The sequence below is a fragment of the Pteronotus mesoamericanus genome, unplaced genomic scaffold (assembly GCF_021234165.1).
Source record: "Pteronotus mesoamericanus isolate MK-2021 breed Mesoamerican mustached bat unplaced genomic scaffold, CSHL_Meso_final scaffold_125, whole genome shotgun sequence".
Taxonomy (NCBI): domain Eukaryota; kingdom Metazoa; phylum Chordata; class Mammalia; order Chiroptera; family Mormoopidae; genus Pteronotus; species Pteronotus mesoamericanus.
Window position 1 is genome coordinate 4,446,776 of NW_026555304.1, and position 18,461 is coordinate 4,465,236.

The window sequence follows — 18,461 nt, forward strand, 5'->3', positions numbered from 1 at the left end:
CTAATAACTGCTCCTTTCTCTGTCTAATTAACTAAGATCTATACTTGCCTTAAGAAAGCACTGTCTCAGGCTGGTTTAATTATCACCCCTGGAAAAGGTCAATATTCAGAGCCTTGGAAATATTTAGGCCTCCTTCTGTTCTACCAAACGATTTGGCTGCAGGTAGTACAAATCTCTCCTCCAAGTTCTCTTACTCTTAATTCTCTCCAGCAATTATTAGGGGTTATCAATTGGCTACTGCCCAGTCTAGGGATTACATCAGCTTATCCATTTATTTAATACCCTCAAGGGGGACCCTAACCTGAACTCTCCTCGGGTCCTATCTCCCCAGGCATTGTAAGAGCTTAGTCTAATTAAGCAACATATTTCTAATAGACAGCTTACCAGAGTAGACAAACAGTATCCAATTAGGCTGTTTTGTTTTCCCACCTTAGGGACTCCCACTGGCCTAATTGGCCAGCTTTTACCTCAGTTAGGAATGATTGAATGGCTGTTCCTCTCCCACAAGCCCCAACATACTATCACTGCATATGTCATGGCCTTCTGTCACTTAATTATCAAGGGCTGGGAGAGGACCCAGCAGAGCAGCTCTTTGGCCACAATCCGACATTTATTCATGGCCCTTTAACTCAAATATATTTACAACAGCTCATTAGCCAGTCAGAGTTTCAGTGTGCCATCACTGACTTTATTGGAAAAATAGAAATCAGTTTGCCCTCTGATAAATTACTCTAGAATATTCCAATTTCGAATATCTGTCCTTAAGGAAAAGGTCACCAATGTTCCAATACCTCAGGCCAAGACCACTTTTGTTGATGGGTCTGGTAAGACCAGAAAGGCCACTATAACCTGGCAAGAAAAGGGAGAATGGAAACGTCTCCTTTCTTCTAACCATTCCTCCACTCAGCGTGCCAAATTATCAGGAGTAATTATGGCCCTATGGGAGTGGACTAATGAACCTCCAAATTTAGTTTGTGATTCTGGATATACGGTTTATACCCTTCTCCACATTGATCAAGTGCTTAAGAGGTCAATTGATCCCCAACTGCTCAGTTTATTTTTAACCCTACAGACCTTACTAGACAAAAGGGAACAGCCTCTGTTTGTCATGCATATGCATTCCCACAGGGCCCCATGTCCGAAGGCAATTCTCTGGCCGATGCCCTTGTAAACATTGTAACAACTTTTCAAAGAGCTGTGACCTCATCCATTTTCCATCAGAATAGTCACATGCTCAAAAAAAATTTTAATCTACCCTGCTCTCAAGCCAAACAAATTGTTAAGGAATGTCCTGATTGTCAAGCCTTACACAAGGGCCTGCCCTCTATTGGGACCAACCCGAGGGGCCTCAAACCACAGGCTATTTGGCAAACTGATGTTACTCATTACCCTTCTTTTGGAAGGCTTAAGTTTATCCATGTTTCTACTGATACTTTTTCAGGGGCTTTACATGCCTCCACTCTCACAGGAGAGTTAGCCAAGAATGTGCAGGCCCATTGGCTTGAGGCCTTTGGTCAATTAGGCCGCCCCCAACAAATTAAGACTGATAATGGCCCCGGTTACACAGCATGGTCGACTCAAGAGGTTTTACACAAATGGGAAATTCAGCACAGGGCAGGAATTCCTTATAACCCTACTAGTCAAGCAATTGTAAAGCAAGCTCAACATACCTTTAAGTATCTCCTTAAACAAAAAAGGGGGAGTCAAGAGTCCTCACCTAAAATTTTGCTGATGATAGCCATGTATACCTAAAATTTTCTTAATTGTGACAACTCACTTACTACTCCAATGGAGAAACATTTCCACCAGAGTAAACCCAGTGAGGGGCCCCGCCCCTTGGTATTGTATGGGGACCCCCTAGGAAACGGAAACTGGGAGGGGCTTGTAGAACTGCTAACCTGGGAGAGAGGGTATGCATGTGTTTCAATCCCAAGAGGACTATTGTGGCTACCTGCGAAAAGAGTGAAGCCCTACTATGGACCTCCTATCTGTACCAGTCTGGATAAACCAGGTGGAAACACCACATCTAATCAGCTGTGATATGGCTAGGAGAATGCCAGAATGCCCTTGTCACCTGCCAGCAGTTCACCTGTGATCCCGGCTTCTCCAAGGTGTGCATGACCCCAGTGCAATGGAATTCTAGTCAACACTCTCTGGTGGAAGTGCAACATCGCCTTAGAGGGGCCTTCTCATCCAATCTGAAGGGCCAAATTGACTAGCTCCAGCTTGAGCCACATCAACAACTCCAGGATATTAAGAGACTTACTAAGCAGGAAGTTTTCCAAACCATAATAATTTGCAATGGCTCAATCTTAAGACTTGGTTTGAGGGTCTAAACCTCCATGTATTGGTCATGGGCACTGCAGAATGCTTATTCGTCATTATTGTTTTCTGCTTTGTGATGCACTTACAAGTTGTTCCACAGAGAGAGAGTGTGAGGGAAAAACAAGTAGCCAGTTTTGTCGGACTCACCTCCATGTCCACTCTAACAAACAAAAAAGGGGGAGATTTAGGGGGCTGCTTTGAGTGGTATCAGGAACTGTAGCCCTGTGCAAGCTGAGGCCTGAGAAAGGACCTATAAGTCTTGGCTGGAACACCAGTAATGCTGGAGGCAGGCAAGACCTGATGATGATTCCAAGGCCCCCGGGGGGAAATCAGACTTAGAAGTAAATTACACTCCTTGAAGCATGCTTCTTTTCTCCCTCAAACTCCGTTAATCTTATACCAGATAAGGAGCTCAAGGCTGGGAAAGAAATTTGCAAGACTCCTGGACCCTGACCCAAATCTCACCTGGCACTATAATGTTTGCTCAACTCTGACCTGAAGCGGTTCTGTGTGTTCCTGCAATTGTCACCTTTAAACAACACCTATTCTCTGTAAGCTTAAACTACTGATATAATTAGATTACCTATATATTTCTGCTACCTATCCCCAACCTGTAACCCTCTCAATAAAAACCACTGAGCATAGGCACTCGGGGTATTCTCCTTTAGAGAGAATCGCCTTCCCCTTCCCTTAACAGGCAAACGGTGTCGGAATGACTCATTCTTTCTTCTGCGACGAATCGGAGGACCCCGCGGGATCGAGTCCCTCATACTGCACCGTTGGTGGGAATGCAGATTGGTGCAGCCACTGTCAAAAGCAGAATAGAGATACCTCAAAAGATTAAAAATGGATCTGCCTTTTGACTGACTATTCCCACTTCTGGGAATATGTCTGAAAGAACCCAAAACACTAATTTGAGGGAACGTAAGCACCCCTATGTTCATCGTAGCCTTGTTTACAATTGCCAAGATATGGAAGCATCCCATGTGTCCATCAGATGAGTGGATAAAACAGCTATGGGACATTTACACAATGGAATACTACTCAGCTGTAAAAAAGAAAATATTACCCTTTGCCACAGTGTGGGTGGACCTGAAGAACATTATGCTAAGTGAAATAAGCCAGTCAGAGAAAGACAAATACCATATGATTTCACTTATATGTGGAATCTAATGAACAAACTGAATTAACAATGAAAATGGGGACAGACTCATAGATCGAAAGCAGGATGACATCAGATGGGGAGAGGTTAGGGGATGAAAGAATTGAGCAAAAAGAAATCACATGGACAACAATGTAGTGATTGCTGGGGGGAGGGAGTATAAAGGGACTAGATGGTAATAGGAAAAAATACAATAAAGATTAAATTAAAAAAAAACTCACAAACATAAAACAAGGTGTTTTGTGCTAAATAATGTGTGAGCTGCACAGCTGGTAAGCGTGGCTCTGGGCCTCTATGTTGGTCCAGTTTATCCTGGACCCCACTTGATTTGCTGTATCATGCGAGAACTTGTTCTCAACAAAATAAAAAAAATGTGACCTCTGATGCCATTTGGCTGAATGATTGCTGAAACTGGACAAATAAAATATTTTCCTTTATTATATGTTAGCAGAGTTTTGCTTGTTTTCAAAATTTTCATTCTCTAAGCTGAGCGTCAGAGCTGAAGCTAATAAAAACCTGTGTAGGAAAGGATTTTGTGTGTTTACATGTGGAATCTGAAATGCCTTTTTTTTTTCCAGAAGTGATTCACAAATGCACCATTTTCTCTGGGGCACAGTTGCTGATAATCCTCCTGAGCTGCTGGTTTGCTAAATGACTTTGTGTGCACCTTTAGGGCCAGTCACTGGGTGGCTGCTCAGGCACCTGAAAACAGATGAGGCGCCACTGTTTGAGGTCTCTCTGTAGTCTGATTTGGGGCTCTGGGAGGCCTTCGTGTGGACCATGTGGATCTGTGTGTGTCTCTCTGTGCTGAGATCTCTGATCTCTGAGAGAGGTCTCTATATAAGGTTCCTGTGAAGGTATTGGGGGTCTCTCTGTGTGACATCTCTCAGTGTGGGTCTCTGTGGAGATCTCTGTGTGTCCTCTCTGTTGGGGTCTCTGTATAAGGTCTCTATGTGGGTCTTTTTGTTGTTCTCTTTCAGAAGTCTCTGTCACAGGTTTCTGTGTAAGGTTTTTCTGTGGGGGTCTCTCTGTGTGAGGGGTCTCAGTGGGGATCTCTGTGCATCCTCTGTCACAGGTCCCTGTGAGCACTTTGTGTGTCATCTCTGTGCAGGGCTCTCAGTGTGGGGCTCTCCGTGGCTGGCACTACTGCACCTTATGGCAGGAAATGAGCAAAGGGACTTGTTCTTTCTTGTTTCTTCCTATTCCATCAGCATCCCCATCTGTCTGTTGCACTTCTCCTGACAGGAGCATGGGGCCCAGTCAGTTCGCCCCACTCCCGGAACTCACCTCATCAACCCCTAGGAGGACCCAGCAGCAGCCAGGCTCAGGGTTGCCACCCTGTGCCACACCCTCCTGAGCTCCTGCAGGCCCAGGGCACTCTCTGCCCTGGTTCCCACCCCTCCCACAGGTCCTGTGGTGCACAAGGAGTGCACTGTCACTGCTGTACCCACCTTGGAGGCAGCTCTGTATGGGACCCAAAGGCAGGACCTGGCTCCAGGGAGAACCTGCAGCATGAGGAGGCCTGTGTCCACGTTGCTCCCCACCCCACTTTTGGTCCCCCCGGGCCACGCATGAAAGTAAAAGTCACCAGCTGCATCCAGAGGTCCCCCAGTCTTATGGATGCTGACAAAATATATTGTGGAGAGATCAACCTCCCCTGCCTGAGGGCTCTGCTACCTCTGTGAGCCGGGCCTTCTGAGTAGCTACTACAAGTGGCTCCTCTCATCTTGGCTCTAACAGCTGGAAGAGGGTAGACACCCTGATCCACCAGACCCCTAACTTTACCCCTCTGGGCCTGTAATGGTGGTGGGACACCAGGGGTTCCTCAGTCACTACAGAATTTATGGGCATGCTGTGTCATTGTGCCTCCTTCCCCTGCATCTCATCCTGGGAGCACAGAGTCCCATTGTCACATGGTGACTGCACATATGGTCACATCCAACTTCCTTATGCAGGAAGGGGTCTGTGAGTGCCCTTGAGCAAACCGTTCTGTCCCTTCAGGCAGACAAGTGTGGGCCCCTTAGCAAACTCTGTGCCCCCCACTTGCACACTCTCAGAGCTGGGAGTGCTGTCCTAGTCCACGCTGCTGCTCCTGAGAATGAGAAAAGGAGAGGGACAGGACACTGAGCACTGAGCTTACAGGGGTTGGCTGGTCCACGTCCATCGCAGCTTCATGAGGGAGAGAAGGGCTCTCAGGACAGACGTCACCTATTCCCACCAAGAGATCCAGGGCAAGATCTCTCCCACCTCTGGACTCAGGGCCAGCACTGCTGCCAAGGTCCCCTCCCCACTCTGTGACACTTTCCTATGAACTGAGGGATTCAGCCTCTGCAAACCCCTCCTCTACAGCTCATAAGTTCAAGGTAGAGAGAAAGCAGGGGAGAGTGGGGTGAGGCAGATCTTACAGTTTTGCTCATCTTGAAATCTCCTGAATGCTTTTGTTTGTCTATATAATTATGAATTGTGGAAAAAGGTACACTGAGGAAATAGGGGTGAAGGTAGGTGTGCCTCACTGTGGTAAACCCCCCTCATGACACTGTTCCTTCTCGAAGCCAAAGAAGACTCTTGGCACAGCAAACCCCGATCCTTTCTCTTCCACCTGCAGGACACAGACAGAGGCCACCAGCTCTCACAAGAAAAAATTGTGTATTTTGTGAAACACTAAAATTTGTAATAGGAAGAATCCTGGGGACAATGGTTCCCTGAATGGGAAGGCCCACTTGCTGTCCCTGTCTCTGGTTTACCCGCTCTTATTAGAGCAGTTGTGGGCATTGGGGGTGGCTTGGTGACTGTAGGCCATATGTTTCCTCACTCTTCTCTGCTTTGAAGAGGAGAGAAACTTGTGGTAACAGGAACCACCACCTATTGAGACCTGGGATTGTTTTTTGTGTTGATTTAACTCCTTAGCATGAAGTCCTTGATGAAGTCCTAATTTCTCCACCAGGATTTGTCCAACTGCTCTCACGATCACCTGGGCTTCAACAGGTGCATTGTCCATAACTGATCTGCTTTTGACTGGTTCCTGGCTCTGGGCAACGGTTGAGACAGGTTTGCCTTCTTGGAGAGGTTCTTGTCCTTTGCCCTTTTTATTGGGGTTAAGATACTGTGGAGAGTGCCTTACCTTTTTTCTGAAGTGGCTTTCTGGAAAAACCTGTCGTTTCTCTGGCAGGAGTTGGAGGTATTTGCTCCCAAGAGTACCTCCTATTTCCCTGACCTGGGGAGGGTTTTTTATCCCACTGGTCTGTGAGGTTCTCAGTTCTGCCAACCCTTCACTGTGCTCTCCTGGGTTGGGTCTCCTATCATTTTCCCTCCTATCAGTGGGGACAAACATTTTACTTTGACTTAGAAATGGGTCCTTAAGTTTTGGCATCCTGGGCTCTTGCTGCCCCTCGCCGCTCTGTCCACTCAATATGAGGTCATATGGCACCTGGGCAGCTGGCATGTCCCCACTGGTATTTTCCCTCTGTGACCTGTGAGAAGCTGCAATGTCTGCAGCAAGGAGTACATCATTGTGAGGGTCTTGGAGGAGCACACTGGTGGCACAATCTTGGAGGCACATGTTGGTTGCATTCTCTTGAAGGATGACATCAGTGTGACAGTCTTGAAGAAGCAAGCTGGTGGCAAGGGTTTGAAGCTGGTTCTCTGACTCTACCTTTCCCTGGAGCTCAAACTTACTAGCAATGTCTTTTTTAAGGTTTGGCTCTTCTAGATCTTGGGCAACTGACTTTGTAGGTGAAGAACTTTCATCAGGCACTAGAGACTCTGATTTCCTCATACCCATATTAATGGTTTGGGAATTTGCCAGCATACTGGGTTCCACAATGACTTCCGAAGCAGGAGTCTCCTCATCCTCCACTGCATCCCTGGCCTCTTCATCCCTTGAAGATTGGGATCCTAAGTTCATCTCTAGTATTGCCCTTCTCCCTTCCCTTACCTCATTCCCAGCTACTGCTGAACTTGGATTTGGCTCCACACTTCTTTCTTCAATGCCTATGACAGCCCCCATTTGCCAGATTTTTCCCATGAGGCTGAGAGTGAGGGACTGAGGAGGTGGCCTACCCTCCTGTCTACTCTGAAGGGCCTCTGACAGCCCATAGCCATAACCAGAAGGTGTCCCTTCCATGGTCTTCTGGATTTCCTCAGACATAGGTGATGTGATGGAAAGGGGACCTGCTGGGGTAAACAATGGCTTTTTTGTTATCATTTTTTCTCCTAAAAAGGGATGAGGGGATTTTCCCAAGACTGTGGTGTACTTGTGTTTTGAGTGGACCCCAAATACACAGACAGCTGAAGTGGAGGAGCAGGCTTGTGGAAGGGTCAAATATTGTGTCTCATGAAGTATGAGATTTATGGCCTCAAAGGCCTGGAGGGACGGGCCCAACCTATGTCTTACCTGAAACCTTATCATATGTGCTTCCAGTACCTGTCGAGTGAGTGGACTGAGGAAGGGAAGCTCACAGGAGGTGTTTAGGTAATGTTCCTGACCCTTTAAGGATGCTTGATTTCTGGCTTCCGTGTGAGTGTGGCACTTGGGAAAAACATGGCTGGCAGCAAGCCAGGATCTACCCACACTCACAGGGATCAAACCTTTGTTGATCTGTTCTAACTTCCTGTCCAAATGGGCTTTTAAGATTTTTTCTACATGTTTGTTTTCTGGGCCTGTGTATAAGCAAGTTCCTAAATCACTCTTTGATGGCTTCAAGTTCCTTTCTGATTTCTTCTTAGAATTTATTTTCAGAGCCTTCACTGTGAAGGTGTTTGAGCCTCTGGAGAGAACTTTTGGGATCCTCATCATATATTGCTGTAGAGCCCTGCGAAAGTCCTTCCCTAGTTGGTCCTTCCTATGGGATCTTCTGTGGTACCTGGACTCCATCTTCTGTGAGTCCTGCAAAGGCCCCTGCTTGTCCTGTGCCTGACACACCCCTGGGAATTGGCTCTGAGCCTGCATCATTTCCAGAGACACTTGGACGCTGAAGTGCAGGCCACCCTGTTGTTTTTTTGTGATGAGCCTCTTTTGAAGATGTTGCTTCTGGAGATTTTTGCTGATAAAGTTCCTGTGAAGAATGGAAACTCTCCTGTGACTACGGGAGGTCCTACTATCCTGGGAAAGTTTGGGAGTAGGTTGGCTAAAGATTTCCTGAGATCTTTTGGTCACAGAGAGTAAATCCCTCTCCCTTTTCAATTCCAGATTTTGAACATCAGGTGGGATGAAATATTGTACCTTATTCTGAGCTGAAGGGCAAGATACCCCAGAGGTGCTCATCTGGGGCAGAGAAGGTGGTTGGATTGGGACGGAGGGTAGGAGATGGGCCTGGGACTGAATTTGAGCCAGAGGTAGGGGCTGGGACTGGGGCAAGTTGCCAGTCAAAGGTTGTGGTTGGGCCTCAGGGAGGGGCAAAAGTAAAGCCTGTGAAAGCCCTGAAGATGTTCTAGGCTGAATTGGAGCTGAGCAGTGGTTACATATGCCATTGAATAAAACTGAAAGAGGCTGTGGGTAAGAAGAGCCCCTAGCAACCCAGGTAGCCACCAGGGACTCGCTGTGCAGGGAAGGGAGACCCCAGAAGAGCTGGCTGCATTTTTGCTGTAGATGGTGCCCCAAGAGCTGGCGATGTGAGAACTGCTGGGGACTGGGCATCTGCTCTTTTATGTCCTTCATGCTCCAGAAGGGTTGGGGGATTGCGGAGTCATGTTTGGCACCCAATGATGTCCACATATTCCCCAAAGACTTCAGGTGGTAGTCTGAGCCATTTTGTTTTGACAATGACACATCTTTTTCTCTCTCCTTCCATACCTTCAGTTCTGCTTTCTTGGTGATCACTATCTCCAGCATCTTATGGACATCAGGGTTGACGAATGAGGGGCTACCAGTCTCTATCTGCCTGTCCCTGGTGTTCCCCCAGAACAAGGCCTCAGGTGGGTGGTAGGATAGGTGCTCTTGCTGGGATTCACATTGTGATGACGTGGGGAAGAACAAGGCCTTGGTAGTCACCCACCACCAGGATAAGAACTTCATGGGATAGCTTGAGCAGCCAAGGGCTGAGATGGTTGTGATGGGAGATGCCAAAAAGGAGTTACCTTGAGGTGAGCTCTTTACAACAGTACCCAGAGGGATTCTCATCAAGTCAGGTGTGTCTTGATGTTCTGCTGATAGGCTGGAGGCCAGTGGCAGAGGATAGATGGTCAGGAGAGCTGGGGAAGCTGATGTGGGCATGGCAGGGCCAGCATTTTCCACAGGCACACAGCAAGGCTGGTTGGCTCCAGTGGCTGCTGCTTTGTACACCTTACCAGGAGGGTCTTGACAAGAATGCTGAGGAAAGCTGCCTTTGTCTGAGAGTCTCCCTAGGTGGCTGCAGGATATGAAGGCACCAGCTGCAGCCAGGAGCAGACAGGCAGGCAGGATGGGGTAGACACCCGTGGCTCAGGGCTCTCCATGGCCCCCACACTGACCTCCCCAGTGCTCTGCTGTCCCTCAACCCAGGACTGTAGCCACCCTCTGATTTCATGGCTCCCTGCCACCTATACCCAGGTCAGTCCAAGGTGGCCTGCAGCCCTGGGGTCACATCACAGTCTTGGAAGGGAGGAGTACCCAGGAGAAAGGGGGAAGATTCTTTACCTTTGCAGAAGAGAAATCAGGCGCCGCGCCTCTCCTATTTCTTGCAGGCACTCTCTGCAGGCTGGAAATCAGGAGATGGGGTCACATCGTGAAGCAGGGTCTTGAGGTCTCACAGGAGGCTGAGTGCAATGGCCCTCTAGGGGAGATGCCTGGGAGGTGGACTCTGGAGCCCAAGCATCAGGGTCAAGACCACGTGATCCCTGACAGTAATGGCAAGACTGGTGACGGGCAGCACTTTCTCATTTACAAAGTGCTTCCACATCCACTGTTCCCTGTGGCCCTCACAACTTCCCTGTGGGGGAGAAAGGAAAGGGGCACCTGACAGAGAAATCTGAGAGAAGGTAAACAATGTGCCCACAGTTGAACCTGGAGGCCCCCTTCCCAGTCAGGAACTGTTGGGCGAGGACAGCCCAAATGCCCCTGCTGGGACACCCTTGCTAGGGAAACACCCATTTCCGGGAGATTGAGCTCCATTCCATGCGGAATCTAAGAAGTAGCTGGGTTCTGACCTCCTTGCCAAGGGCTCCCTGAGAGCTCTGTTTCCTGAGAGACAGGCTGTGCAGCAGGCATCCTTGGGGAACAGGCCCTGGGCTCTCAGGGACAAGACAGATGGAGGCAAACTCTCAGGTGCAGGCCTGAGGGGCAGGAGCTCACCTTTCAAAGCTCCACTTTTCTTCCTGCTCCTCCACCTCGGCTCCACTGGGCGCTGAGAGATAAGACAAAAGGAGGGGCTGGGACCCCACTCTCACTCTCCTCTCTTAGACAAGCTGCAGACGTGCGGTGTTTGTGAACAATATGATTTTCTACATTTAACCAATGGGGCTCTCTGGTTCTTCCCTTTTTATTTTTGCAGTGGATAAAAATTGTTTCTGGCTTTTCCTCTTTGGAAAATGTAAAAAAAGATTTTCCACATGAGACTAACCATGGATTTCTTCTGTCACGGTTCCTCTGCTCAAGAAAGACACACTTTCTCAGACCTACAGGACCCTCTGAGCTCCCTCAGGTAGGACTCTGCTTTCCTGAGGCCACAGCCCCACCCCAGCCTCTGCTCAGAGGCTCTCAGGGTCTCCTCACTGCCCTGGATCAGCCTCAAAAGAGAAGAGGCTCACCTGAGACACCTGCCATGGGAAGGCGGATGGTGAACCAGGGCTCTGGGCTTCTCCCCACACAGGGATCCAGCTCTTAGTATCCACTCCTTGGCCACTGGCCACTGCACTTGGAGCTGTGCCCTGGAGCCTCCACCATACCTTGACTGCTGGTTGGAGATCTTTGGATGGAAATCCTCCTGTCTACTCTAACCCCTGCCCAGCTTGGCTTGTACCTGGAAGGATGATGTTCTTTTCTTCCCTGAGAATAGTTGTCCTATTCTTTCCCATCCCAGGAGTCTGTCTAGGTGATTCAGAAGAGTGGAAATAAGAATCGAAGACAGATCATCTCTTTTGGGCCAAGGGTTCCTTACCTTCCTGATGTTTCTGTGTTTCCTAGGTGGTGGTAAGGATAGATCACTCTCCAAGCAGGGGAGTAATAGGAGGAAAAGCAATAGTCCACATGAGATGGCGAAGAGGATATCAATCACCAAGGAAGGGCTGGAGCTCTGCCAGGTAACAAGAACACTTTTCAGAGAAAAGAGAGGGTTCTTCATCATCTGCATTGCCCTGCTGCCTTCAGGCAACTGAGCACCGGGTGGGGCTTGTGGATCAGAGGCCCAGGCCAGCATCATGGAGCTGTGGTCTGGTCACAAAGGACTGCTGCATGAGGGGAGGGGCAGGAGGGAGTAGGCTAGACTATACCTCCTCCCCCATCTCTAGCCCGACAGATCTCTCTACCCTTCTTGGAGCCTTCCAATACCACACTCATGCCCTGTTAGAGATATACCTTAGTTAACTTTCTAGTCAATCCACCTAGATCTCAGATAATACCCGGTTCCTTTGAGATCTCTATTTGAGTTCCATCAGTTTGTTAACTTTAAGAGATCTGGAATTGTTCCTGTTATTTTGGTTAACTCCCAGGGATTTTCACTCGCAGGATATCCTCTATATGCAACACCGTCTTTCTTACATATGTTTTTGCCTTCATCAACCCAGACATAGAATAATTGCCATGAGTGGGTAGCTGAGTTGGGTAGAACATCATACTGATATGTGGAGGTTGCAGGGTTGAAAAAATAAATAAGTAGAACAACAAATGTTTCTGATAGACAGACAAATATGTTTCTGTCTGTCTGTCTCTCTCTCTCTTCCCCCTCCAAAAATCAATTAAAAAATTTGAACTATGGAACAATCAACCCAAATAACTATCTTAAGACAAAGTGAACAAAAGTCTTGTAACTAAGGATTTACAGAGGAACCCACATTGATACCAGTAGGAATGGCAGAGATGTGAAAGGGCCTGGACCTGCACCCACAAGCAGTGGGTGAGAATCCAGAGAGATATTTTTTTCTGAAGAGGTTCCCCCCAGAGGAACAAGGGGTCTCAGCCAACAAGCCAGGCTTTCTAGCCCTGAGCACTAGAGCCAGGAAGAGGAGGTCACACAATATCTGGCTGTAGAAATCAGTAGGAATTCCACTCACCCTGGTGAAAAAAGGGGAGGTCTCTCTTGAATGGCCAGTGCAAAGGATCTCAGTCCCAGCACTAACCTTGTGCACTAGCAGAGGGATGGCAGCCCATGGTGGACCAGAGTCATAGTAAAAATAAATAAATAAATAAATAAATAAATAAATAAATAAATAAGAGTGGTGTAGTCTTGAGAGAGGGCTGGAGCAATAGCATCAAACATTCCTGTGCTTGGCCCCCTTTTCACTCCACCCACGGATGCCATTTTTCCTGGGTCAAACATCCCCATCCATACAACATCAGCTAAGGGAATGGCAATAGCCTCTCCTTGCCAATTCCCAGAGGCCCTGTTCTGCAGGGATTGCTCCAGTGAAGAGGTTTCTGGCAGAATCTAGCCTGAGCCCTCAGTGGAACTTTTTTATTAAGGATATCACAAGGAGGATTGGGCAGGCTTGAACAATGGCAGGATCACAGGGGAAGAGACTGAGCTATGGAGCTGGGGGCAGAAGGTCATTTTCTGTCATGTACCTGAGTAGTTATTTTGGGTTTTTTTTTTGTTTTTGTTTTGTTTTGTTTTGTTTGCAAAGCCCCTTTTACATGTGGCCAAATATTGGTTTGTTTTAGCCAGGTGAACTCTGCTGGCCTCATCTCGATGACTCCCTGAGACCCCCTCACACCAGGAAGGCCCATGGATCTCAGGAAAGTGGCAACTGGTTTTGGGGGTATCTTGACACTTTTTCTGAGCCACCTCAGACCCAGCATTGCCACTGAGTTTGAATCTGTATCAAGCTGGTGAACAACACTCATCATTGCCTGGTCAATCACTGAGAACCTCTCTCATGCTACCTGTGAACTGCCAGAGGCTCTTCCAATGACTGAGCCCAACAGAAAGCCAGCAGGCAGAAGCAGATCTTTGAGAGCCACAGGACTTTTGCTAACAGCACCTAGGCTGAGAGCTTGTAAGCAGGCTTTGGCATATAGCCTAGCCCCTCCCACTTACATCTAGGACCAGCAGTGGCAGCCACAAAGGGTAGATCACTCGGTACCTCCAGACAAGTAGACTAAGGGAGTTACAGGGAGCATCTGATATTGCCCTGCAACAAAGTCCCTCCTGAGGGGCCCTAGAACCAACACACCTGGTGGTGAGCTTTAGACCACACCAAAGCATGACTGAAGTAGCTCCACAAGCATCTCACCCAAAGGGAGATCCTGGCTGGCAGCCAATTCTGCATAATGGGGATCAACTCCAGCACAGTAGCTCCTACACTGTGGTCAGTGTCATTCTTCATAGTCAGCTAATCTGAGGGTCAACTCCAAACACAATTGAGCTAACAACAATCAAGCCTCAACTATAGGAGGGCTCACCTAACCAACACAAATAACACTTCTGGAGCACCTACCTTAGGTGATCAGGGAGAATGTGCCACTGAGTCTCCCTACTACATAAGGCCACCCTACCAGGGCTGGGAGACATAGCAGATCTACCTAATATACAGAAGTAAATAGAGAGAGAGAATCAAAATGGGGATGCCAAAATGCCCCAAATGAAAAAATGAGAAAATTCCTCAGAAAAAGGACTAAATGAAATGGAGGCAAGTGATCTTCCAGATGCAGAGTACAAAACAATGGTTAGGAGGATGTTCAAGAAACTTAGGGAAAAGAATAGATGAACTCAGTGACAACTTCAGCAAAGAGAGAGTAAGCACAAAAGAGGACATAAAAACCATAAAAAAAGAACCACTCAGAAATGAAGAATACAATAACTGAGATGAAGGATACATTAGAAGAAATTAACAGCAAATTCAATGAAGCAGAGGATCAAATCCACAATGTGAAAGGCAAGCTAGTAGAAAACACCCAATTAGAACAGAAAAAAAAAGAATTAAAAAAATGAGGATAGTATAAGGGAAATCTGGGACAACATAAAACATAACATTTTCATCATAGGTTACCAGAAGGAGAAGACAGAAAGTAAGACATTGAGAACCTATTTGAAGAAATAATGATTGCAAATTTCTCTAACTTTTTAAAAGAGAAAAATGTACAATACTGTAACAGGGAATAAAAACTTTATGCTACTCTGACTTACTATGAAATAGAAACAAAATAAAATGTACTAATAGTATGATAAAGAGAATTCACATACTGACAGTTTCTTTATCAGCATATTGCAGGCACCAGAAGTTCCAGTTCCTGCCTATATATAAGAAATGGCTTTGATCATGACTTCAGTTAATGCCGATTGCTTAACTGCAGGCTTTTGGCTGGCACTGACCAGTCCCATGATGCTGACATTAAAGACACATATCAGGACCAGCAAGGACACTGCCTGCACATCCATAGCCTATCTCCTAATCTCTTTGTTCTGCTTTCCCTCTCCCTCCTTATAAAAACTTCTGCCTGTACTGAGATGTTGAGATGGTCTTTGAGGTATGAGCCTACCATTTTCTCAGGTTTGTCAACTCCCTTTCCTTCTCAACCAGAATCTATCTCATGAGTTTGACTTTCGCTTTAGCTGGCACCCAAACTTTGGTTTTGGTTTCAATACTAGGAAGAACAGAGAATTCCAAAAAAGATGAATCCAAAAATACCCACACCAAGATACATCATAATTCAAATGGCAAAGGCAAGAGACAATGAGATGGCTTTAAAAGCAGCAGGAGAAAGACCTACAATAAAGTTCCCTTAAGTCTGTCAGTTGATTTCTCAACAAAACATTTCAGGCCAAAATGAATTGGCACAAAAATATTCAAAGTATATATGAAAGGCAAGGACCTACAATCAAGACTACATGGCAAGACCATCATTTAAAATTGAAAGAGGAATAAATAGCTTCTCAGACAAGAAAAAGCTAAAAGTTCATCACCATGAAACTAGTATTTTAAGAAATGTTAAAAGGACTTCTTTAAGAAGAAGAAAAAAGTAAAGGAACATAAGTATGTATAATAAAATGGCAATAAATACATACTTACCAATAATCATTTTAAATGAAAAGACACAGGGTAGCTGAATAGATGAGAAAAAAAGACCCATGTGTATGATGTCTGCAAGAGACCAACATCAGATTGAAAGACATACAGACTGAAAGTGTAGCTGAATAGATGAGAAAAAAAGACCCATGTGTATGATGTCTGCAAGAGACCAACATCAGATTGAAAGACATACAGACTGAAAGTAAAGGGATGGAAAAATATTTCATACAAATTGAAAAAAATATTGGGGTAGCAATACTCAGTCAAAATAGACTTTCAAACAAAGGATATAATAAGAGGCAAAGAAGGATATTACATAATGATAAAGGGACTAATCCAACAAGAGTATATATCCATTGTAAACATCGATGCAACCAACACAGAAGCATCTAATATACAGGGTAGGGAAAAAAGTAGATTTACAATTGTTTCTATGGAAAAAAATACAATAATCAATAAATAATAATACAAGGATAAGGATTTAGAAGATGGCAGCAAAGTAGGTGGGAGCTGAGTGTACTTGCTCCTGCACCCAACTGGGACACTTAGCTAATCTTCAGAAAAACAAAGGGAACAGTCAATAGAATCTTAGCAGATATGAAGTTTGGGAACCCGAGTGTTTAGAGGATGCTTCAAAACAGGTGGTAAGGAGGTTTTATAGGTGGACAGGGAAAGTCCCTGGGCATGGCACCAAAAACCGCAGCTGCCAGGGGAACAACATTTGAGAGGCTGGCCATGGATAATATCCTAGTGGCTCCCTCCCCTCCCAGAGAGGTGAATCCACAGACCCATGCCAGAAGCGATTTGAATGCAGAGTTGCTGGGGAGAAACAATCTGCAAACATACACACAGCTGGCAGCATACCCTAGCTGGGGTGGCGGCCGCCAGCCGAGACAGTGCCAGAGAGTGGGAGGGATTCTGGCTGCACCTGGAGCTGGGGGAAGAGGAGGGCCGTAACTGGCCATGACTGAGATGGACTCTTGATTTGCCAGAGAGCTGGAGTGTGTGGAAAGTCAGGCAGTGGCTTGAAACTGCAGTGGTCATGCCCAGAGACACTTTTGTCAAAAGGAAAACAGAGGCAGTCTGGACAGGGATCCCTGGGTACACAGCTTCCACAACGAAGGAGTTTTGTGGGCTTGATCTGCTCCAACCAGTACACCTAGGCAGTTTGATTAAAGGCACACAAAGTGAGGTGGTTCTTGGCCACAGCCCAGAGCAGCGGCACAAAGAGTTCAGGATGCAGTGTGCTGTGAGAGTAGTGGGCTGAAAACTGTGCACCTGAGATAGAGTGAGGCCAGACTGGGCTCCCTACCTTGGTGGAATTTCCGGAAAAGGGAGATTGAGCTCAGCCCCCCAACTCAGGCAGGAGCATGGAAGACCTGCAAAACCAGCTGGTGAAATTGAAGCAGTAATAAAAAAACTCCTGGCACACAAAAGCCCTGAACCAGATGGTTTCACAGCAGAATTCTATAAAACATTTAAAGAAGAGCTAACCCCTGTCCTTCTCAGACTCTTCCAAAAATTCCAAAAGGGAAGACTCCCAAACTCTTTTTATGGGGCTAATATTATCCTATTTTCAAAACCAGATAAAGACATACTTTACTTTGAGAAAAAGATGGCGGAGGAGTGAAAGGGAGTCACGCTGACCTCCTCCCAAAACCAAACTGGAATTGCAACTAAATAATGGAGTAATCACCTGGAAAGCAGTGGAGCGATAGTGGGAGAGGAGCCTTGGTGCCGCGGACAGCGGATTCGACTCTCACACATCCCAACGGGTGAGAATTGCGGTGGAGGCTCGAGAGGGTGGGCTGGGTGCGCACGGGCACTGGCACCAGAGGGACATTGAAACGGCCAGTTAGCGTCCCCCCGGGAAGAACGGGGTCTGAATCATAAACAGGAACCCCTAAACTACAGCCGCTAAAGCCGAGAAAATACAGAAAAACACAACCCCAAAAAGCTTAGGGGCGCTCTCTGCCAGAGACAAGTGGCTGGGGATGCAAAAAGACATTTAAAGGGCAAACGCAAAAGTTGCAGCGGCAGCCACCCTCCTTGATCGCTGGGTACAGGCAGCAGCAGGGTGGGCTGGTGCCTGGGAAAAGACTGGTGAGGAAAACTTTGTGAAGAGAACTGACTCTGCGGCCGGTGGAGCCCGGGTGATAACGCACTTCCCACTCTGCAGCTACCATCTCGCTCAGGCATAAGGGAATCAATTAACCTGCCTTTTGTGCGCTCCGCACACAGCTTGTGCGCGTGTGACCTGCGGGGCTGAGTGCAGACTGTCTGGGAGAGCCTTGAGGAGAGACTGGAGACAGTGGCGTTAGGGAAAGAACGGGAGGAGGAACCGGGGAGTCCCGACTCCCTCCCCGTTCGGTAGTCTCCATTGTGGGCTGGAAAGGCGCGACCCCAAAGAGGCAGAAGCGGGGCGCGCATGAACCAGACTGCCTGCGATTGAAACGCAGTCCGCACAGGGGTTGGATCCTCAGCCGAAGGGGTCACAGAACTGCCCAGAGGCCCCTGAGGGGAGACTAGAAACGGAGGCATTGGGGAAAGAACGGGAGGAGGAACCGGGGAGTCCTGACTCCTTCTCCTTGCCGAAGTCTCCATTGCGCGGGAAGAGGCCACACCCCCAAGGGGCCAAAAGCCGAAAAGCAAACATAGACACCCCCAAAACACCCAGAGCAGGCGCGCACACTTGCGCCGAGTGACTGGCGAGGGTTGGCGAGCGTGTGTGTGACCCACGTGGGCTGGCGAACGCTTGCACCTGCCCGCAAGGCCTCACACAGACTGGCACCCATACGGCCTGCGAGGGATTGCACACAGGGGCAAGGGCAGGCAT

At 47.4% G+C, this 18,461-nt stretch overlaps 1 protein-coding gene across 1 annotated transcript; it reads right to left on the bottom strand.

Annotated features, from left to right (window-relative positions):
* Positions 1-6,240: 6,240 nt before the first annotated feature.
* Positions 6,241-11,745, bottom strand: LOC129082286 (spermatogenesis-associated protein 31E1-like). Its single transcript, XM_054587951.1, is given in 5 exon segments — positions 6,241-6,290; positions 6,293-9,834; positions 10,101-10,161; positions 10,755-10,806; positions 11,560-11,745. Coding segments are annotated over 5 exon segments (3,891 nt in total).
* Positions 11,746-18,461: the final 6,716 nt, after the last annotated feature.